General features: G+C 39.8%; 1 protein-coding gene across 3 annotated transcripts in view; it reads left to right on the forward strand.

The window, feature by feature from the left end:
- Nucleotides 1-23,409, forward strand: part of LOC118414649 (saccharopine dehydrogenase-like oxidoreductase) — a 55,938-nt gene that overhangs the window by 13,530 nt on the left and 18,999 nt on the right. The window contains exons 7-11 of one of the 3 annotated variants that reach the window (XM_035818842.1): nucleotides 1,012-1,129; nucleotides 1,556-1,675; nucleotides 2,375-2,494; nucleotides 13,387-13,443; nucleotides 22,999-23,119. In XM_035818842.1, coding sequence (XP_035674735.1) covers nucleotides 1,012-1,129; nucleotides 1,556-1,675; nucleotides 2,375-2,494; nucleotides 13,387-13,443; nucleotides 22,999-23,119 — 536 coding nt within the window. The remainder of the gene's footprint in view (nucleotides 1-1,011; nucleotides 1,130-1,555; nucleotides 1,676-2,374; nucleotides 2,495-13,386; nucleotides 13,444-22,998; nucleotides 23,120-23,409) is intronic. The other 2 variants (XM_035818859.1, XM_035818851.1) reach the window with 2 other exon arrangements.

Below are 23,409 nucleotides of genomic sequence, written 5' to 3' on the forward strand. Positions count from 1 at the left end.
AAATATCATTACAACTAAAATACTTTTTAATACAAAGAATAACATAAGTATACGTAATTTTAGCATTATATAACATCGTGTTATCTTGTAAATGATAAGAAAGACAAATGCGTTTCATGCATAAATTATCGATGTTCTGACTTGTCAGTTTCTTTTTTCTTTATTGCCGCCATGTTTTTTTTTCTGTATAAAGACCACCTATGTATGAAGACCACTTTTGCTGGGTCCCTTGAGTGGTCTTCTTATACAGGTTTGACTGTATAGCAATCCCAGTACAAGGAGAGTTAGATAGATTTGACAATAAGAGTGAACAGGAAATACTATATGAAGATGGAAATATAGTTATATCACCTTAGAATGGGTACAGCTACGCTGTTACTTGTAAGTTATGTACATGCAAATGGCCTCCTTTTCCTTGTCTGGTATTTCAAGGATATCTCTTCTTATCTGCTTGCTGGTGTTTGGAAACTGTTAAATACAAAGCAGCCTGTCAACACTTCTACTGTCAGTATTAGTAATGTAAGACAACATGAACCCACTGAAGTGACCAATACAAACAGAGACGGACTATGAATACTGAGCTTTTGCTCTACTGATGTTTTTGTACCATGTATATGTAGTGATAGTCTGTGTAACGCAACCTCCGCTGCCCAGGGCTGTAACTGGCCCCTCCCGGCGGATGTTGGGCGGGCTGCTATAAGCGAGATTTTATCAGGCATACTGTATGTAGTGATATATGTGGATAGATTTACTAGGACTCGATGTAATCTGTATCTCTGTTATATTTTATCCGACCCTTACCTTCCTTAATGAAAAGCGGCCTGCAGGCCGATTTGAGCTTTTACACTCACTCACTCACTATCCGGTTTAGCGTCCGTTCTTCCTTGTCTTGCAGAGGTTGGATGTGTCGCCAAGACATTTTGGTTTTAATGAATAAATAATGATTCAAACAAACAAACAAACAAGCAAACAAACAAGTGCACAGTGAAAGTATCTGTGTCTCCCCATCAGAGGCCCCGCCCACTGGAGTGAGATGCTGCAGAAGTGGTGTGTGCCTTTCCCTGGTGCTGATGCGTCTGTGGTCAGAAGAACGCAGAGGTTCCTCTATAACAATGGAGAAAACTGTCCGGTAATGTTTGCTGTCATTTTCCTTCAACTTTAATATGATTTTGAAATGGCTTATGGTAAAAAAAATATAGTAATTACAGATTTAAAGGACTAGAACTAACAATAGCATTAAGAGTGCTGTAAGGCATTGTTCTATTTACGTCGATGAAGGTTAGACATCCAGGTAATAAGATATGCCAAAAAGCAGTTACTCAAGCAACTGGATTATGATTTTTTTCCAAAATCATATCCAGTTGCTTGAGTAACTGCTTTTTGGCACATTGTTCTAGTTCTAAAGTAAAAATGTGAAACAAAGTGTTATTAGATATTAGGAAGTTCCTTTCAGTTTGTTTTCTTCATTCATCTTGTCTGGTCTGATGATTTGCGGAAGAGGCTGCTTCCCAAAACCCTCTGTGAAGCAGCGGAAATTGACAGATGTGTTATGTAGGTACAATACGGTGCCTTCGCCAGCATCCCTGATCGAATAGACTTGTTCAAGTGGCAGGCTGCCTCCAAGGTGGTGACTAGCCTGGCTGACACCGAGTTTGGACTGGGCTTGTTGGAAGAGGTAGGAGGTAACCCGAGGTGTCACGTGCGCGGAAGGTCTCGGACTTGAAACGTTCCGGCACACGAGGGGGCACAATATGTGCCCAAGTCCCTTACCTCTCACTCTGCCATCTCCACAGGAACCAGACCAAGGCATTTTAAGCCCTGACTTTGTTCTAAATTGTCTACAGGAGCGATGATTATGAGCCTGAAGTATGGGCAGGGTGGCGCATGTTGCCAGCTGAACATTATCAAGAACTTTTGGTTCTGGTTGACCTTTTTCTGGCTCCTGCAGAGATGTAGACAACACTAGTTATCAGATGGACAAAGACATGTTGTTTGCCACACACTAGTATTACTTTCATGTATACCTTAGCTTCAATGTGGATGTATCATTAATCTCCATGCAGATCTACCGGTGACTTAAGGAGTTTGGCTGGCCAACGAGTGTTCTGAGGCACCGTGTCATGACACTCCTTGGCCAGCTAAGCTCTTTATACCATCGGTACATCTGCCTGGAGATTAGCATATCATCACACCATTTTGATGCATTATTTGTCAAAACAATTGCCCTTAAATCAGGATTGTACACCCATAGTGACATGATACAACCCTACATTGAAGCTAATTTGCAACATATCCAAGTCCATCTGAGAGCAGCTTGCAAGCACGAGTTCCACTTCTTAACTCTCACACCCTTTCCTCTCACTGTCTTTTATAGGTACAGTTTGGTGCCTATGCCTGTGTATCAGCCTTCAGATACTTGGTGTTACTGATGGTCGTTGGGGTAGTCTTTGGTGTCATGACCAAATTCAGCTGGGGACGGTGGCTGCTGTCCAAGGTACTCAACTAACACTTCCACTACTAACCCGGCCCCTGGGCTGCTGCCACACGGCTCTCTGTTCTGTTCACTTGCCAGCATGAGAGGAAAGTGACAGTGTCTGTGTGGCAGGGTTTTAGCCAGCCTGAAATTTTTTCCATCCCCTAGATTTTGAATGGAAATTGTGCCAAAGGCGCTACGATCCTAGGGTGGTCCGGGGAAATTTGCCCTGGGAAAATTGTTAAATCTAGACCGTCTGAAATGCTACATTTTTTTTATTTCCTTCATTTTGAGGGGCAAATTTTGCTGGTAATCTCAGCCTGGTTCAATTAATATCTTTACATGCCGATTTTTGTCCATCAGAGAGGATGGAATGGGCAAAATTTTTGTCCATCCCTAGCAGCAAAATTCAGGCAAAGGACAGAAAAGGTCGGACGCTGGCTAGAATCCTGCTGTGTGGTAATATTTATTTCATCACTGTGACAGTAACATTTAACATGTATCAAACCTGTAGCTCTTGAAACGAGTCAACATCATTATTTGTAAAATTATGCAAATTCAAGAAATAAAGTATAATGCTAGTTCACCTTTATCTGTGGGGTAACCTATATCCGTTGTATTTAGGATTATGAATTTGACGGAAGGTGGTTTCAAGTTGCAATATTTTTGAAAAATTGCAATTTGAAACTACCATACGTCCTCATAACATCCCTAAATACCCTGTTTTTTTAAACAACGGATAGGACCTTGCGGATAAAGGTGAACCAGCGTTATTGGTAATGTCTTATGCAACATTAATTAGAGTAAATCTGCATACTAGTGTTATTATGTATTTCCAAACCTTGCTTGGGGATGCTGGTGATGTGTGATAATGGGTTGACATGGCGGGTAAGTCTGTCATCAGTCAACTCTGACAAGTCTAAATGCACATGTGCCTCATTTCTGGTGTTAATAGGGTTCATTGGCTCACTTGGAGCTCTAATCATATATCCCAGCCTACCAGCACATGCTTGGAACAGTACTGTAAATGCAGAAACTTTCGCGGTGGTTTAATGTTTGCAGTTTTCGCGGTGGCTGCTTCACCGCGAACTTAAAACCACTGCGAACATTTATCCATTATATTATGTGGCTACAGTCTATGGCGCTACTGTGAACTTAAATCCACAGCAAAAACTCAATTTTCCTGCTACCGCTGAATTGAATTCCTGTGAACTTAAATGCATTTACACTAACAGTACGTCAAGTTCAAGTCAACTGTATGTAGCACTCAACACTCACATCTGCGTATCACGTAATGTTTTACCCGTGCATTTTATAGTTTTTTGTACACACTGTTGGTTTCATAAATGAAGACCTACTTTGTAACAATCCGTATGTTACTCGATAGGGCCAATGTTGAGGACTGATTTATGGGTTTGTTTGTTTATTGTTTGTTTGTTTGTTTATTTATTTCGATCTTCATTAGGCTTTACAATCGCAAAATTTATTCTTCCTGGAGTCCATTAAGATTACAAAACAGTCAAATAACAATCCAACATAAGTGTATAAGTATAACATAAGAAGTACCAAAAGTAAACTGAAAGTAAACTGAATGTAAAATTGAAATATGTGGAAATGACTTCATTCAATAATTGAAGAAATACCATACAGTATACCTCTTTTTTGACCTTATGATATCAAGAGGAAACTTCAGTTGGAAGCTTTGGCAAAGGGGTGTAAATCATGCAGGGAGAAAGAAAAAAACATTGCTGATTGTGAGGTCACCTTTTGCTCCCAGAAACAGGTCCCCCACTGTCTCCCAAATCCTTCCGCTGATGGAGGTGTCCAAACTGCTTTGGTGTTGCATTTATAACCTGCCCAGCATGCTGAATTGGACTGATCAGGACTATGTGCCCCTGTAACACCTAGTGTAAACCTTCGGCTGAACGATAATCAATCTTTATGTAACAAAGGAGTGTTCATTTCAGTGGCAGCGTGTTGTGACATTTCCCATGCGGTCTACTTTCTATCCAACAGGGCTCGAAATACTTTTTTTCTGCATACTTGCACGGGTGCAGGTAAAATTGAAAATAACCTGCACCAGACAAATTTTACCTGCACCACTATGAATTTAGAAAGTATGGATCATACTAAAATTGTTCAGGAACCATTGCTATTTTTTTCTTTTATACTTTATAGGCGGTAACAGCCAATGCAGCTAAGAATAATCCATATACACCTACATCATAGGACATTTATGTAATAAATAAAAAAACAGTACATGGACAAGTGCAGGTAGACACCAGAAATACCTGCACAGCTCCATTTTAGGTTATTCCATTTACTTGCACTGACCTGCATATGTAGGTGGTATTTCGAGCCCTGATCCAGCAATATCCCCACAAACTGTGGCAATTTCTCTGAGTCGAGGTAGAATTATCACCTGCAACAAATGGTTATTCAATCAGCATTGTTGGAAGGCATATAAGGAAGGAATCAGACCAACAGCTTAAAGACATTTAGGATCACTTCCAATTGAGGGGGCAGGAAACCATAGAAACACAAGTCAAGTGGAATGTAGGACCTGAGCTCATGACTAATATTACTTGTTGTGGACCATGTCCAAGTGTGCAAACTTGCACCCTGGCAGGACTACAGCAGGAGTTTGCTAATTAGTCAAACCTTGTATGGGTGTCCTTGATCATGGGTTCCGCTTCATTACTTATTGGTTACTTTTCTGTCATCTGATTACCATCAGTTGTTCTGGTTCTTGAGGTGATTTGTTGGAAGATTTAATCATCAACAGGTACAGATGGATAGATTGGTGATGGTGGAGTTTATATACATAATACAAATGTAACTAACAGGATATGGAGATTGTGGAGTGAGAGAAGACATGCTGTTCTGGTGGTATGCTGAGAAGTTGAAGCTGCTTTACCATAAAGTTTTATGTTCTTTCCATTCATTTTGAATTGTGGCTGAAAAACAAAGTCCAGGTTAGAATTAAAACATTAAAACAATCATTCACCAGCACTGCTGATAAGCAAAGTCTTGCATTTTGAGACAAACTGAGTAGTTTCACTTCTTTTAAAATTCAAGTTTTTTTTCTGTTTGCTTTGAGCTGTCTTTGTATATTTATATTTTGTGAAGAAATTTTCTTTGTCTGCAAGTGACAAATAACCACGTCCTTCCCCCAAGGAACAACGCTTTCTGTGATGGACATTCATGATTGTAGTACAGTGCTGTATTTCCATTTCCATTAGGCCAGAAATATTGCTGAATAGTAATTTATGCACACCCACCTGTGCGTGAGGTCAATTACCACCCTGTTGTGTAGTGCTCAGGGGCAAGATTGTGTATGTTCAGCTTGACAATTATTAGATGAGGTGGAAGGCAACAGTAGTGGCCTGTTACATGTTGGTAGCTAAGTGAGCTTTTTTTTAACCAACAAAACAAGTGAGAACAATTGTTGACTCAGCTGTGAAACAGAATGTTGTCTGCAGTAAGATTCAAGTTTTGGCACTAATGTAAATGCAGAAATGTTTGTGGTGGTTTTATGTTTGCGGTTTCCGGGGTGACCACTTCGCCATGAACTTAAAACCACATTTTTCCATCATAGTATGAGACTGCAGTCTATGGCGCTACCGCGAACTTAAAACCACTGCAAACACTCCATTTTCCCTCTACTACGAAAGGAAATCCCTGCAAACTTACAACTGTAAATGCATTTACACCATTTCTTGCCAGACTCTACTTTATGTCAGTGACTTTGTGTCAGACGAGACCTATTTTCATCAAGTGATTTGTGCAGTAGTATTGCACCAAGGTGACACAGACAAATTTTACAAGAAAAAGCAAAACATTAATGTAAGTACTGGTAAAATCTAAAGACGAGAGATCAGTACTGAATACCAAGCTTATGAATAATGTCAACATAGTCAATAAAAATGATGAAAATCTAGCTAGCATTAGCAAGGCTTCCATACGTGAAGACGAGTCTAAGCCGACTTTAAGCCATATTCAGCCTATTTAACAGTACATATAAAGGCAGGACAATAAACTGTTAGGCCACACCAATTTAATTTCTTGGTTCACGGATTTTTTCATAAAAAATATGGAGCGAGAGGGCGAAATAAAAATGAAAATAAAAATTGTAAAATGGTTGGGGTAAAGGTAACGGCTAATCCAAAACATAAAGAAAAAAAGTTTTCAGCTTGAAAAAAGTACAAAAACACTATTCTTGTACAGTAACAGCACCTGTACCCACACTTAAAGGAGCTTATAATATAAAGGCCAATTTGCTACACCAGAAAGTTGGTGAATGGTTTCATTAATGGTGAAAATTTGCTGAGTGGTAATTTTTATTTTTATTTTTTTTTCCAAAAAATAGGAGCGAGCGAATCCGTGAACCAAGAAATTAAATTGGTGTGGCCTTATGTAACAATTGAAATGATAGTCAATGTAAACTATATAATAGAGACATAAAATGTATTATTAAATCCATGTAACAGCTATCCATAAAGCTCATTTAATTCACTAAAAATTGGATTGAAGAATGAAAGTGAGCCTTGCTGCTTGCATACATTCCAGTCACAAATACAGGGAGGAAAATCAGACAGTCTGCAAGCAGATCCAACATTTTGTCGCACAGCAGGATAACCGTCTTGAGATTTTCAGCCTAGGGCCTAACAAGTCAATAGGTTTTGTCTTTTTTCTATCTAATAGGAACTTTTTCTTGGCTCCCAGTTTTGTAGCCTTTGTTTATTCATGAAAGCTCAAATTGGCCTGCAGGCCGCTTTTCATTGAGGTCATGAGGGAAGAGGCAAAGGTATACGTATATAACAGAGATATAGTTTAAAGTCCTAATGAGTCTTATAAGCCTATATACACAATTTTACATATGTGGTACGAAACAAATAATTTCAAAAATTGGGTGGCATGTTTAAAAGCTGAGAAGGGTTCTGTTGTTGTCAAAACTTAATTGATTTATGTGAGACAGAATGTCAGGATGTAGATGCAAAAAGTATCTGTGTCAGGAGTACAGTACAGTACAGTACAGTTTGGAAAGGATATAAAAAAGTCAACTACAATATGAACAGATAAGTCCACATATTTGCTGCAGTCTGATGTTAGGGACATGAGCCAATTGTTTTACTGACGTTGTCACAGACAATTCTATCAGGTCTTTGTAGCAGCACTACAAACAGAATGCAATATTGCATTGTCGCCAAACTGGATTACAATACATCATTCAGATGACTATCACCTGTGCAGTCGGTCTATTTTTGGGGTTCCAAACAGACTCTTTGTGTTCGAAAACAGATAACCCAGTTGGAACCAAAGTTAGGTTGGCTCCTTTCAAGGACATCATAATGTCTGTAGATAAAATTGGAGGTACAAAATACATGTGTAGGTGGAGAAATTAGTGAAATTGTGTTTTAGTACTCTGATGTCATACTGACTCTGAGCAAGGAGGTTATATAGGATTTATTTATCAAACTTTATTATTATTATTATTTATTGAATCAACATGGCAGTCATCCAGACTGAATTGCGCTGATTTGACAGTGAAACAAGTTATTAATACTAATATAGTGGCAGTTAAAATCATATATAGTTAAAATCAAGATATAGGTAGCATACAATTTCTAAAACCATTTCGTGTGTCAATTTCTTAACGACGTACATAACAACACAACAATAACAACTGAGTACACGTATATTGCACATGATGGGGGCGAACGATATTGCACATAGTGACATGGGGCTCACACTAAGTCTAGTAAGTCTCTATTTAACCTCCTTGCTCTGACCATACTGATGTATGTTCTGATTTAAAGATTGATTAGTTAATAGTGTACTTAAATACACATTTGACAAAGATTCTCATTTTATGACCATAGTATTCCTTCAAATCTTGAGGATACAAGGTAAAATATTGTGCATACGACTTTCATCACATACTGTATTATTTATATCTTGCACTGTTGTCATTTACTGTAGTCAAATGCCTTGCACCAGGAAAAGAAAGAAGGGCCATTGACACAAACTACATGTATTCTGAGATTTGTTGATGGTAATGTCAGGTCAGGCATCTTGCAAGGTTAAAATTATGTGCATCCAATTTTCATCATATACTGTATTATTTGTATCTTGCACTGTTGTCATTACTGTTCAAAATGCCTTGCATGAGGAAAAGAAAGAAGGGCCATTACTACATCATGTATTCTGAGATTTGTTGATGGTAATCTCAGGTCAGGCATCTTGCCAGACCACTTGAGTTGATCACAGAAAACAGCCCAACTGAAGGATTTGGGTCAGTGATCACCTATCAGTTCATCATAGGTAACCCCTGCATGTCTGCAGCCAGTCGGTGGCTTGTGTCACCTGCCACGCCAAGAAAAAAGTAGTTCAGGGTATGGTTCATGGTGCAGAACAGTTACTCTATTCAAGGGATTTCCAGTCAGCAGAGCACACCCTAACACACCCAGGATAACGTTGACTAGGTCATGTGTAGAAGTGATTGGAAAGACAGATCTGCCAGAATGTCATGTAGGGCGTAACATGTCGAAAGGAGCTTTACGTTTGAGATTCTATTTGACGATTCCCTGTTGGCGTCATGATAAGTTTTTTGCCACCTGTTTTTCTGGCGATTCTTTACCCTGTAAATGTTCCTTTCAATAGTCCAGAGGCAAATTTTCCTGACACACAGAAGGGTCAAATCCTGCCTGTACAGTTGGGGTAGTAATGGAATTTGACTCTTTAATTTTCCTCTGCTCCAGTCACCTTACATATCTTCCAGTCAACAAAAAAAAATTCAATCCTGTCTGATTCTGTTTTACCTAGTAGACAGAATACCGGTTATTTTTTACTAGGAAGATTATGAACATTTAAGATAATAATTGACATGCAATAGCTGACAAAACCTTGTAGGTTGTGGTACATGTGTGTACTATAAGATGTTTTTGAAATATCACCAGATGTTAGCAGCACCTCTATTTCTAGCCCAGGGTATATAAGGAAGTCAAAGGAAGCTTGTGTCAACAAAACGTGGTATAGCTAAGAATGAAGATGATGTCTTGACAGGTTAAAGAGCTTCAGGCATCCTAGAAAAACCAACAAACAGGGCATGTCTTCATTGTTCCTCTGGAAGTGAAAGGATTCCAGATGGATGTTTGCAGCTTTGATTGTCTTTGTGCAGCCATCCAAGGTACACACAAACGATACCAATCAGCTCATTAAGTCAACACCATAATTACTTTAGCCACTCCCAGCTTTGGGGGGGATTAGGTCTTCCTATTGACTGTCTTTAAACCAGGCTCTGTTCAAGTTCCTGTTTTGTTAGACACTGGACCATGGAAGAAAATGGTGTTAAACGTTGGTATCAGGATTTCACATTGAGGAAATGGAAATGAAATAGTATATGTCGTTATGATGTCATAAAAGTTTTTACAGCTCACCTTTAGACCTCTGGAATTGTCAGCTGATATTTACGATGTAATAGAACCAGGTGTTCCTCTGTTATGGTTCAGTTAGCAGAGGTTATGACAACACCCTACACAGTCTTGTATCACAAAGTGGTCATGTTAGCTGTGCCATGCATGTGTAAATTCCCACATGTGTAAATATGCTCTGGATTTAAAGCCCTATGGTGCTTTGTGTACATTTGTAACATTAACTTGTGCAATGTGAAATAATGATTCAAAGTTCTACAAGGTAGTACAAGCTACTCTCCAAGCAGAGGTTGGTGGGAAAAATCTTGACCTTTTGCTTTCATCTGTTTTTTTTTTAATGGAATAATGCACATAGGTAGACAAACCTCTTGTACACAAATTTTCCCACCAACCTCTGCTTGGAGAGTAGTACAAGCTGATGTACTGGCAACATTCATTGCAGCCAAATCAATCAAACTATGTACAGAGAAACCTCGGCTGGCATTATGTCAAATGGCTTCCTTTCCTTGATAAACATCAGTTTTTTTGCTGCAGGAAATTAAGCAGCATTGTCCTTGAACCACAAACCAAACATTTGTTGATAACACTCCAGTAAATCATCAATAAATCAGGCATTTTCAAGTGTTGACACAATTTGTGGACATGAGTTTATGACAGTGCTTTCAGTAAATACATGTACAGTTACATGTATTGTCATGTTACTATGTACCATATAACAGCATGGTGGAACTACTGTAAATGCAGAAATGTTTGCGGTGGTTTCATGTTCGGTGTTTCCGTGGTGACCACTACAACGCAAACTTAAAACCACCGCGAATATTTTTCTATTATAGTGGCGCCACCGCAAACTTACAACCACTGTGAAAACCCATCTTCCCGCTACCGTGAAAGTAAATCCCCGCGAATTTAAATGCATTTACAGTATATTGAACGTCCCTTTCTTCTGGTGTTAAAGTTCAGAAAAGGTACTCTATTGTCCAGTTTGTTTTTCGCTTGTTCTTGATCTCTGCATTGTTGTAGGTCCGAGGCTTCACCTCCACTCGCAAATCCAGTAAAAAAACAGAGTAAAAACTATGAAAAAAGCTCATCCAAACACTTTTCTTCTAAGATTATATCACGGCACTTCCCAGTAGAAAATCATGACATAGCACCCCCTTGAGGAGGAAGGTTACCCTCCAAGCAGAGGTTAGGCTCTGGCTGTTTTCTTAGTCGTTTTGATCAGGCTTTCTATTTTGTATTGTATCTTGTATTTGACAATACAGTAGAAGGCTCTTAATTGCACGACCTATTTGCCTAATTTCGTGCAATTATCCGGATGGTGCAATAATGCGAAGTTATCCAGCTGGACTGAACCTGCTTGGGATTTTGGGATTCCGTTCAGTTAACAGAAGTGCAATCCGTTGTGTAATTAACTGGCTTCTACTGTACAAGATACAATACAAAATAGAAAGGCCGATAAAAACGACTGAAAAAAACGTTTAAAAAAACAGCCAGAGCCTAACCTCTGCTTGGAAACTAGAGGAAGGTGTGTCTCTAATTAGGAAATTGATAGCAGTGGTGGTGAGAAGTTCAAGGTAAGTTTAGCCTATCAGGAGCAGAAGTTGAGAAATGTGCTAGAGGGTGAAGGTCACACTGTGTAGGGGTGTCAGTTTGCCTTTTCTTGACCTCTGAGTCAATTTCTCAAGATCCATAAGTTTGAAGTGATGCTTAGAATGTAGTCTCAGCTATCTATCACTACCAGACTTGAGTTTGCCAGATTTATACATTGATTTGTAGTTTTGTAGTCATCATTTGGTTGCCCTTTTCCAAGTAAAACTTTGTGTCACCATACAATCAAGATCCATAAGTTTAAAGTGATGCTTAGAATGTAGTCTCAGCTATCTATCATTACCAGACTTGAGTTTGCCAGATTTATACATCGATTTGTAGTTTTGTAGTCATCATTTAGTTGCCCTTTTCCAAGTAAAACTTTGTGTCACCATACAATCAAGATCCATTAAGTTTGAAGTGATGCTTAGAATGTAGTCTCAGCTATCTATCACTACCAGACTTGAGTTTGCCAGATTTATACATAGATTTGTAGTTTTGTAGTCATCATTTAGTTGCCCTTTTGCAAATAAAAGTTCATTGCCTTGCAATCAACTCAGCTTGGTCTCTCTCTATATCTACAATTTACAAAGGAATAGTTGTTGGCGTTGTCCATGGTGCCCAGGAATTATATGTATATATCTGGTGCTTTATTTGTGGATTAGATGTTATCATGCTGACCCTTCCGTCATAAAGCTATCGGAAGTTATTGTAGGCGGGAAATGATAACGTGCATAATGTATATCATCTGATGAAACTCTGTATTAAAAGTCATAATGTACTGTAGGCAACATGCTGATATTGAAAGTTATATACAATCACACATTTTCTCAAAATTTTGAAATGTCCCATTGAACCCTTGGCCCTATAAACAACCATGAGTTAGTTTGTGACACATGTGCATTAGACTGATCACATGCAAGACATGTACAGATACATGTGCTTTCATTCATGTTATGTTTCAGAAAGGATGGTTGCAGTAACTGTCTCAAAAGAAAACCAAGTGCTTGTATACACAGGATGAGTGGGTTCAGGAAGAAATAAAACTCATAACATATGACTTTCTGCTCCTATTATACATTCTGAATGGGGCCATAGGATAAAACATGATGGCAAAGAACTTGCAGTACGTTAGAAGCACGGCGTAGTGCAGACCTCAGTAGTGATGCATATGCTGGTAGTAAAGGTTGAAGTCGTTAAGGTATAAATCTGATGTTTATAGTCCTGCTGATGGGAGTACTGAAACATTGATAGTAAGGGCATGGGAAATGTCACACTCCTCCGTAAACCACTGTCTGTGGCACACCAGTCAGCCTCCAAGTGTGTCAAAAGTTTGAGGAAGAGTTATTGTTTTGAAAGATCTTTATAACAATGGATAGTGAGTGTGAGTGAGTGAGTGAGTGAGTGAGTGAGTGAGTGAGTGAGTGAGTGAGTGACTGAGTGAGTGAGTGAGTGAGTGAGTGAGTGAGTGAGTGAGTGAGTGAGTGAGTGATAAGTTAATATTAGGTTTGGATAATTTTGTCAGCATACCGGCAATATAATGATAATAGTTTATTGCAAATTCTTGCCCAAGGTCTAATTGCAGGTACAATGTAACATGAAGGGGACAAACAAACAAATACAAGTGTAGAATAGTGTAGAATATGTCTTCTGTAGTCTAAAAGCTAACTCTAAACTGTAACTTGTTGGATATATAATGCACATTACACAAACCTCTTGTACAGTTGTATATTTTCCAAGTTGACAACACATTTATTAGACATCAGTGACTGATACTTTTTAAAAGAATACTGTATGATAATTCAATGTTCTGAATGTAGCGGACTAAATTTTGCATTGGTTTGAATGTCGTGTTTAACGTTACCTTTATTATGATCCTTCTGCCCTTTGCAGTATCCCCGCCTGTTCTCCCTGGGATACTTCAGTCACGAGGGACCCACTCAGAAACAGGTGAGTTTTATGTCTCAAGTCTCTGTTTAGTGTAGCTTGGAATAGTCTGCGTTCCTTTCTGTGAGAGGAATTTGGGGCACGGTCATTCACACCATGTGTTTCATTATGAATAGTCACTCAAATGCTGCGCAGTAGAAGCCAGTTAATTGCACAACAGATTAACGCACACTTCTGCTAACTGCACGGAACCTCAAAATCCCAAACTGGTGCGGTCCAGCTACATAACTTCGCATTTTTGCACCAGCCGGATAATTGCACAAAATTCACTGGCAAATAGGCCGTGCTTCTACTGTAGTTGCATTTTCCGTGCTGCTTGTCTGTCTCATTACAGAGTGATACAATAGCCCTTAATAAAGTACTGTCCACAGGATGGCAGGGCAGCATGTCATTACTGCAGTAATGGACTGCCCAGAAAGGATTGATGATGGTTTGTGGTCAGGGATTATGTGAAATTCAAGTGAAATTTTTTTAGGTCTGCATTTTTTTGTGTGTGTCATACAGCCTTTTCCCCTAACTTCCTTCGCAGTCTTTAAATGGGACTGCTTGTTATGGCGGGGATGTGTGTGGCACTGGTTTAAGATTTTCAGCGTTGGCTAGGTTCTCTAGAGGCGGGAAAGGGAGCTTGCCAAGGAATGGAGTTTGCCGTGGAAAAGACTTGTCCTGTCCCAATTTTTTTCCTCCATTTTTGCAAAGCTCTCCCTCTCCATCATCCATTTCTGTCCCTAACCAATTGTCCATCAGCAGAAACTTCCTGGTACAATTTACATGTTGATTTGATTGACATCCTGAGTGCTTCAGGTAATGGTACAGCAGGGCTCAAAATACCACCTGTGTATGCAGGTTAAGCTAGGGGCACAACCCGCTGTACGTGCCATTTGTCTATGTTTTTTGGAGGCTATGTCCGCGGCGTATTTCTGAAAACATTCAGGCTGTATAGGGCAGGCGCGTCGCCTATACTGGCACGGGGGCGAATCCGCAGGCACAAAGTTTTGCCTGCACGTAAAGTTCCTTACGGATCCCAAAAGATTGCCCACGTTTTGGCACGTACCGCAGGTTGTGCCCTTAGCTTTAGTGCAGGTTAAAGTTGGGCTGTGCAGGTATTTCTGATGTCTACCTGCACCTAACCTGCACCAGGCTTTTGAGACTTGTCCTTGTCATTCCTAATCCTATACATGAGAAATGACCCAGCTGATTACGCAGAGGACAGTGATCACTGATGGTTTGTAATCATTGTTTCTATGCAAGGCAGTTTTCCCACTAATTTGTTAGTAAACAGGTGTACAAAGTATGTTGAACTAAAGGTTATTTTATCCACTCTTGGGGTATACAGTATATTTGAATGGTGCTGGTGACATTTCTCCGGTGCAGGTAATTGCAAAAGTTACCTGCACCAGTGCAAGTTGACAGAAGGAAGGATTTTGAGCCCAGCACAGGGACAAATTCCCAAAACATCAGTATCAGAATGAAAGCTCATCTGTGTTGGTATATTTTATAGTGAAAAAGTTTAAATTTTGTTCCAACACAACAGAAACACTCACCATAAATTTTCGGGCGAGTACTCCGACCTTCTTCGGATAGTTGTGTTGGAACAAAATTTAAACTTTTTCACTACCACATCAGTGTCAGTTTCACTGCAAGGATGCTCCTCACAGAACATCCACCAATCCAGCCACTTCATGCCATGAGAAACATGAAAGGACAGGCTGAAGCATGCTTAAGGATACAGTCAAAGATAACAAAATATTACAGCATGGGAGGTCCAATGAAACCTTGCCCTGTCAATTCTTCTACTGAAGCAATCATAGGATTATCCCAATCAGGTGCTCTACTTATGCTAGATAATGGCAAGACTGGCCAATTATCTACTGGCATCTCTCAAGGTCACTCAAGAACATCTCAAACAGGTGTTACCCTTTGTTCTCACTGCACCTTGACAGACCAAATTGCGAGTTCCTGAGAACTTAAGATCCTCTCATAAAAAAGATCCACTTTAAGATAGGGTGGAGAGAGGAATGCTTTCATCCAGCCATACTTCTGTCATTCCCTAAATGGAGGAAATTCTGTGTTGCTGAGGTTGATAGGTGGGGAAGCTTTTCCTGATGGCTAAGTGCTGCCTGATGTAAATCTGGCACAAAGTAAAGAGAAGAGGAAATTAAGGAGGAAACAGCACGTCCTCAAACATTGTCTTTGGGTTCTTGTAACAACTTACAATATTTTTGCGCCAGACTTCATGATTCTGCTGCATTAGTGTGGTTTGTTTAGTAGAGCCGTTCATAAGCCATTCCGATGCCTTTTGACCTTGCAAGAAAAGCAAACTGCAACAGGACCTGAGGGCGGGATTATTCCCCCGACTTTGGGATCCAAGCCAACACTTACAGGCAAAAGGAAAGGCTTTTTCTGCACATTAACAGGCACCTCCACACTAACACCCAAGGATTCATGTTGTATTTCTTTTTGTAAGCAACGGTGCGTGCAGGGGGCATGTGTATATTTGTTCTCTGTAGGACTAGGAGGGTGCAAGATGTGTTTACAAGGTGCAGTGTAGACTCCTGAATGAAATCACTTCATGCCAATCTTATTTCATACAATAACACTGTTCAATCATTTAGGCCACACCAATTTTATTTGTTGCTACTCGCATTTCCCTGTCCATTTTTTTTTCTCATTAAAAAAAATGAAAATCTAAGCCCGAGAAAATATAATACATTGTTTTGCTATGACAACAAACCTGCAAATACTGCCATTCAGAGCCACACACACCCAACTGGCTCACTCTGCACTGGACCTAGCTGTTAATCAACAAAATCAGTCTAACAAAAACACATGTAAGTTTTGGACTTCATTTGTTAGCAGCGACACCTAGCTTTTTTTTCAACCACCACTTCTTCTCATGACCAAGACCAAGCGTTCTGATAAATGTGCTGAAAAGTTGTAGTTCCCCAAAACAACCCGAGTCATGGTCACCACTCAGAGTAGAGCCGGGGGCCAGTAACATCTGAGCTGCAGTGGTGACATGCCAAGAAAGGCCACTGCACTCCTCACTTGCCAAGTTGATTTGAAAGGCATGGCTGTTGGAAAGTCAAGTTTCCTTTCTGCTTCAAGGACAGATGTTTCAGATAATTATAGCTTTGTCCAACATGTCTGGTAAGAGTTTTGAATGATGTCCTCCCCCCTTGTAGTATCAGTAGTGTAGGGGTGACAGACATACTTTTGTAGAATATAGCCACCAAGGATACGTGAACCTACATGTACACTCTTCTTCTTATGTATGTATATGGGTCAGTAGGACAGAGCACATGAATACCCCAGTCACAGGGATCTGAGGGCATTCATCAGACAGATGTGGGTGTGTCATACAAACTTCAGCTTTGCTGCAATGGAAAAGAATGTTGCACATTCACAGAAAATCTACCCCCCAAAAAGATACCTGGACTTTGAATGTGGGTAAATATGAGAATGCATGTTGATCATATTTCCCCCATAATGTGCATGTGATATTGATGTTATTATATGGGGACGTCATGTACACAAAATACACTCATGCAATGTCTTGCTGTTGATAACCAGTAATTCAGGGGAAGGCGAACAGAATCGAGAATAAATCTGTGCTTTGAAATATGGGAAGCTGGAATGCAAGTCTGGAGAATTTTGATACTTATTGATACTTCATATTGGACACAAGTTGTATTTTGTACTATTGATTTGTTACTTATCTGGCTTTATCGCAGAAATCAGACAGGACTTGATACATCATGCTTCATATGGTGTTTATCTAGATAAGGGGTAGTCATATTTGATATGTCACATGACTCATGAAATATCTACTTGTAGTTCAAAATGTTGAGACAAACTTGAGTATGTTCCATATTCCTACATCCAAATTTGCTGTTCAATGTCATTATTCTAAAATTCTCCTTATTTTTAAAAATGAAAAGAAGGGGGTCAAGATATATGCAAAAATAGTACTCTGGAAGTTAAGACAGACCATTATTGTCCCTGACCACCCCTTCATATTGGTGAATGGTACAGGCCACATAAGGTGTGTTTGCGGCTCATCTTCTGTAATTTATGTATTCCCGAAAGAGTCCAGCCACTTTCATTGCTCTTCACATCAGTATGTTACTAACAAGATTGTTGCTAGTCAAAGGGGTTGTAAAGAGGATTGAATAAATACATTAAGCCTCATCCCTTGCTGAGTGTAAACAGAATCATGGTACCATGTTGTACACCAGAGTTACATGATAATGGCAGCAGTATATACTGCACACACAAGGTTGCGTACACAGGGCAGGGCTCGAAATAGCACCTGCACATGCAGGTTGAATATAGTGCAGGTAAAATTGCAGCTGTGCAAGTATTTCTGGTGTCTGCCTGCACCTAGCTTGCACTGGTCCATGTACTAGGTCTTATTCATAGATGTCCTATGATGTACAAATGTAGGTGTATATGGATTGTTATTAGCTGTATTGACAGTTACCACCTCTTAAGTATAAAAGAAAAAATAGCAATGGTTCCTGAACAATTTTAGCATGATCCATTCTTCCCAAATTCAGAGTGGTGCAGGTAAAATTTCTTTGGTGCAGGTAATTTTCAATGTTACCTGCACCATACACTTCAGTGTATTTTAACCAGTGTATCTAGAGCTCTTGACATTTTTAACTTGTGTAAAGTTTACCACGCAATTCAGCCGCTGGCTGCAACGTGGCAACTGTGACGTTTGACTTCTGAATAAACCATTATTATTACCAGTGCAGATATGCAGAAAAAAGTATTTCGAGCCTTGTAATGGCAGCAGTAAATACTGCGCAAACAAGGTTGCATCCACAGGGTCAATTTTCACCACCATCATGCCTGTCCCGACCCACTGCCTGACCCGTTCTAAGATGTGTTTTGTATGCAATGCCAATTTTTTCGAAGTCACATGCTTAAAAGTACTAGTATGTGCTTTATTTGATGCCCATATTTACCTTCACCAGAATGGTTAGCGTGTGGGTCTGTGTGTGTTTGTATGCGTATGTGTGTCAACATCATAACTCAAGAAGCCCTGGATGTATCTTGATGATATTTGGTAGGTGGGTAGGGGTCGGGAAAACGAAGGTCAAGTTCGATAATAAGCCCCCTAGCGGCTTGCTAAGGCACTGCAGCGGAACTTCCATATTTGATATCTGGTCGATAATCGTCCATAACACTAGGAATAGCAAAAAAACAGGTTTCCTTGATGTTCCATTTTGCTCATCAACAGCACTTTTGTTTCGATAAAATCTTTCCACATGGCCACCTGCAGACTCTATGAAGGTAATCATCCACAGGGATTCGTAAGAAGCTTCAAAATCATCCCGCTAGTTGATTACTGGTCCTCCTTGAGGTGTGCGGCTGCTTGCAGGAAGTCTTTGTTTTTATTTTCTCTATAGTTGCCACCTGTCACATTTCTCCAGTCCCTTGATTGGCTGCTATAGACAGGTTTGACTGTACAAATTTTTTTCAAAGTCACATTCCAAAAAGTGTTAGTGTACTAGGAATAGTGAAAATAAATTTAAGGTTATTGCAGGTTCCCTTGATGTTCCATTTTGCTCATCGACAGCACTTTTGTTTTGAAAAGATCTTTCTGCACGGCCACCTGCAGACTCGATGAAGGCAATCATCCCCAGGGATTCGTAAGAAGCTTCAAAATCATCCCGATACTTGATTACTCGTCCTCCTTTAGGGATGCAGGCGGCTTGCAGGAAGTTTTTATTTTCTCTATTGTGACCACCTGTCTATGGTGGCCACATTTCTCCAGTCCCTTGATTGGCCGCTATAGACAGGTTTGACTGTACAAATTTTTTCAAAGTCACATGCCAAAAGGTGTTAGTATGCGCTTTGTTTGATGCCCATATTTGATGATCTCCTAACACTAGGAATAGCGAAAACGAACTTAAGGTTATTGCAGGTTCCCTTGATGTTCCATTTTGCTCATCGACAGCACTTTTGTTTTGAGAAGATCTTTCTGCACGGCCACCTGCAGACTCGATGAAGGCAATTATCCCCAGGGATTCATAAGAAGCTTCAAAATCATCCCGATATTTGATTACTGGTCCTCCTTGAGGGATGCAGGCTGCTTGCAGGAAGTTTTTGTTTTTATTTTCTCTATGGTGGCCACATTCCTCCAGTCCCTTGATTGGCCGCTATAGTTTGACTGTACAAATTTTTTTCAAAGTCACATACCAAAAAGTGTTAGTATGCGCTTTGTTTGATGCCCATATTTGATAATCTCCTAACACTAGGAATAGCGAAAACGAACTTAAGGTTATTGCAGGTTCCCTTGATGTTCCATTTTGCTCATCGACAGTACTTTTGTTTTGAGAAGATCTTTCCACACGGCCACCTGCAGACTCGATGAAGGCAATCATCCCCAGGGATTCGTAAGAAGCTTCAAAATCATCCCGCTAGTTGATTGCTGGTACTCCTTGAGGGATGCGGCTGCTTGCAGGAAGTCCTGGAGGAAGAGTGGAGATGTTAGATCCCTGCTGCTCCACTCTGCCCACAGTGTTCTCACCTGTTCATGCAGCTCCAGAATTACCTCTTCTATTAGTGAACCCATTTTGCCTGGCAGCTCCAGGGGGAAATAACAGTTGAGACCTATATAAAGTGGGGAGGGCTCTCAAAATGCGAGACTTTGATAGGGTTCTATTTATCTTTGGCTGGCCAAATTGAGTACGCCTTTGCTATTTGGAAATCCATTTCCAGGATGATGGCAGGAAGGAAAATTAACATGTCAAAGACCTCTTGACTTTCATATATGCACACACTTAGACTGCTGAGATTGCAGATCTTGTCGGGCAGTACGGCAGCTTCTAAGAGCTTGGGAAAATTTTAGATGTTCCAAAGTCAAGTGTAGCCTTTTACCTTGGAACAAATGGATAGGACACTTAATTGTATCAGGCAAATTCAATTGTCGTTTCAAATTTGCACCATAAAGAAAAAGACAGGAAATGGAAGAAACTGTGTTATATGTAAATGATAACACAATTTCACAGAACCACATTTATGTTTGAACATCATGTACCGTACATGAAAGTGTAAATATCATATGAGTTTGTATTTATAACAGGGGACCACCATGTGTATACTATATGCATTACTTTTCCTGTCAGACATTTTGCAGTCTGACAAGTATTTCTTGGAGCATTACTTGAAACTTAATAATAATTATACGGTAATAATGAGTTTTATTGCGTGTTCATGCCCATAGGCTTAATGTACAAATGACCACAACTGGTCTAATGGATGAAAAGGAAAAACAAGTAAACTTGTACTCTCAGTAATTCTAAACTAGACAAATGGAAAAGGATCTAAAAGATCACGTGTTTCTGTATGTAGGAAACATCATCATGATAGGACTACAGTAACTGTAAATGCAGAAATGTTTGCAGTTTTTGCGGTGGCCACTTCATCGTGAACTTAAAACCACAAACATTTTTCCATGACCGTATGTGACTACAGAAGATGGCGCTACCGCGAACTTAAAACTGCCGCGAATACTCCATTTTCCCGCTACCGCGAATTTTTAAATGCATTTACAGACATTCACTAAACTTATCCTAAAAATGTTAAAGCATTTGCCAAGGGAATGCTGTGAAAACAAGACAAACTGCTTTTGTTACCCAAACAATTGTTTAATTCTTTTCCATGTGCATAGTAGAATAAGCAATACTCATTGTGTAGGATGTAGACACCAGTGATATATCAGAAGAACTTTATTGCGCAACGACCATACACGGTACAATGTATGGCAAAAGAAAGAAGAAACAAACTTATCATCCTAATTACTAAAGCAAGTATTAAACATAGTACATATGCAGATTATGAATATAGAATGAAATTTGACATCCTTATTTCTAAAACAATGAGAGCTAGCCTAAAACATTGTACTACAATCGAGTGGGGCTAATTATGAGTTTCGGCATTTTTTCTTATGACAAAGCAATCTTTTATGGTGATATATTTGGTGAACCTCCCCAGGAGAAGGCAGTGTCCTTGGTGCGTGTGTTGATTGGGTGAACATGATATAGACGAGATTTGGAGAAGTTGATTATTGCAAACCACACGCTGCATCCCAGTCCAAAAATGACGCTCCAAACATTCATCACCGACGCTTGTCGGAATCCCTCGTGTTTCCCAAATCAAACCCCGATCTCATCAGGGATTGCTGCTGCACGCCGACTGTAAAACACAATTGTAAAATGAAATCACCACCTTAACTGGCAGGCTGGCAAGCAGATCAGCGATGTGTAAATATTTCTGGGCCGGGTTTGTCGGGGCGTAATTTGATTGTCGTGGCCGTCATCTGTTGGCTGTCTGCGGTAAGGTGATTAGCTGTGGGATGCCTCTATCTGGATCCCTGCACGGCGAGATGTAGTGGGTGTAAAAACTGCCGTACCGCTGAAGTAATCATGGTGTAATCGGGCGTGTAGGAGCTAGACCTGCCATTATTTCATGCAATCATTACAGCTGAATATGCTTTCAATATATAAACGCATATGAGGAATACTTTTTTCATTTCATTGTTGCTTTGAGTGCAGATTGCCTTCCCTGCAGTAATGCTACTTTATGTCATATTTTTGGAGTGATAGCATATCACTTTTGTGCATCTTTCTGCCTGTCCGTATGCTGTGTGAATATGTGCCCGTTTGACTCCCTTTGGCTGGCTATACTCCTTGGCCAGCTTTGATACTTATGGCACCGTAGGATCTGCTTGGAGATTAGTCTGAATCTGTCTGTATACTAGTATCCTGAACAGTCATTTTTGAACATGATACCTCACAATCAATAGATGATGTCATGTTAGCATTGTGGATACCTTACATAACGTAGTACAACAACCTGATTATTGTTTTGAAGCAGGTGGTTGCATAGATTTACATGATCATGAATGTTGAAGAGTTTTAGACATCCAGGTAATAAGATATGCCAAATAGCAGTTACTCAAGCAACTAGATATGAATTTGGAAATGGATCAAAATCATTTCCAAAATAATATCCAAAATCATATCCAGTTGCTTGAGTTACTGCTATTTTGGCATAATGATGAAACTTCTCCTATTTACATTATTGGTATGCAAAAGGGCAGAGCCAAACAAAGAATTTAGAGTTAGACCATGACTATGGCACTGTTTCCCCAATTTCTGTGGTCCTATCTGGTGCTTTCATTTACTTGGCCGATATATCTCAGGGCTCGAAATTCATTTTTGGGATTAGGTGCACTGGTGCACCCAGCTTTAGAAATTGGGTGCACCAAAAAAATTTTAGGTGCACCACTTAAATTTAAGTAATAACCTAATATCAGATTCTTAAACAAGTACCATGACAGACATTTTTATAATCTTTCTAATGCTTAGATGTCAATGTATACTAGTATACTTTGATACCTTTACATACATTAACCTAAGAAAATAATTGGGTGCACAGCTCCAATTTTGGGTGCACCTGGGTGCACATGCACCCAGTATTTCGAGCCCTGTATCTATAATCATGGAGTTGCCCTAGTGCTTACCTGAAGCCATACTTGTCTTACAGATTGAAGGAGCATCCTTTAACATGCAGTTCATTGGGACTGGATACAGCAATACTGTACTGGAGGATGGGGATTATGATGGACCTCCCAACATGACCATCGCGACACAGGTGGAAGGACCAGGTCAGAAACTTTTTTAACAATACTATGTATGTGAAATGTCGATGAAGGTTAGACATCCAGGTAATAAGATATTCCAAAAAGCAGTTACTCAAGCAACTGGATATGATTTTGGAAACGGTCAAAATAATATCCAGTTGCTATAGTAACTGCTTTTTGGCATGTATGTAATAATAAAAGGTTAATGCCCCGGCCCGAGGTGTATATGGTGAGATAATCCCTGGTCAGGTGCGATAACCACCGAGGATAAGGCGGGGCATTAACGTTATTATCATATAGCCTACACAAACTGA

This window comes from Branchiostoma floridae, chromosome 1, assembly GCF_000003815.2.
Source record: "Branchiostoma floridae strain S238N-H82 chromosome 1, Bfl_VNyyK, whole genome shotgun sequence".
In the NCBI taxonomy this organism is placed as follows: domain Eukaryota; kingdom Metazoa; phylum Chordata; class Leptocardii; order Amphioxiformes; family Branchiostomatidae; genus Branchiostoma; species Branchiostoma floridae.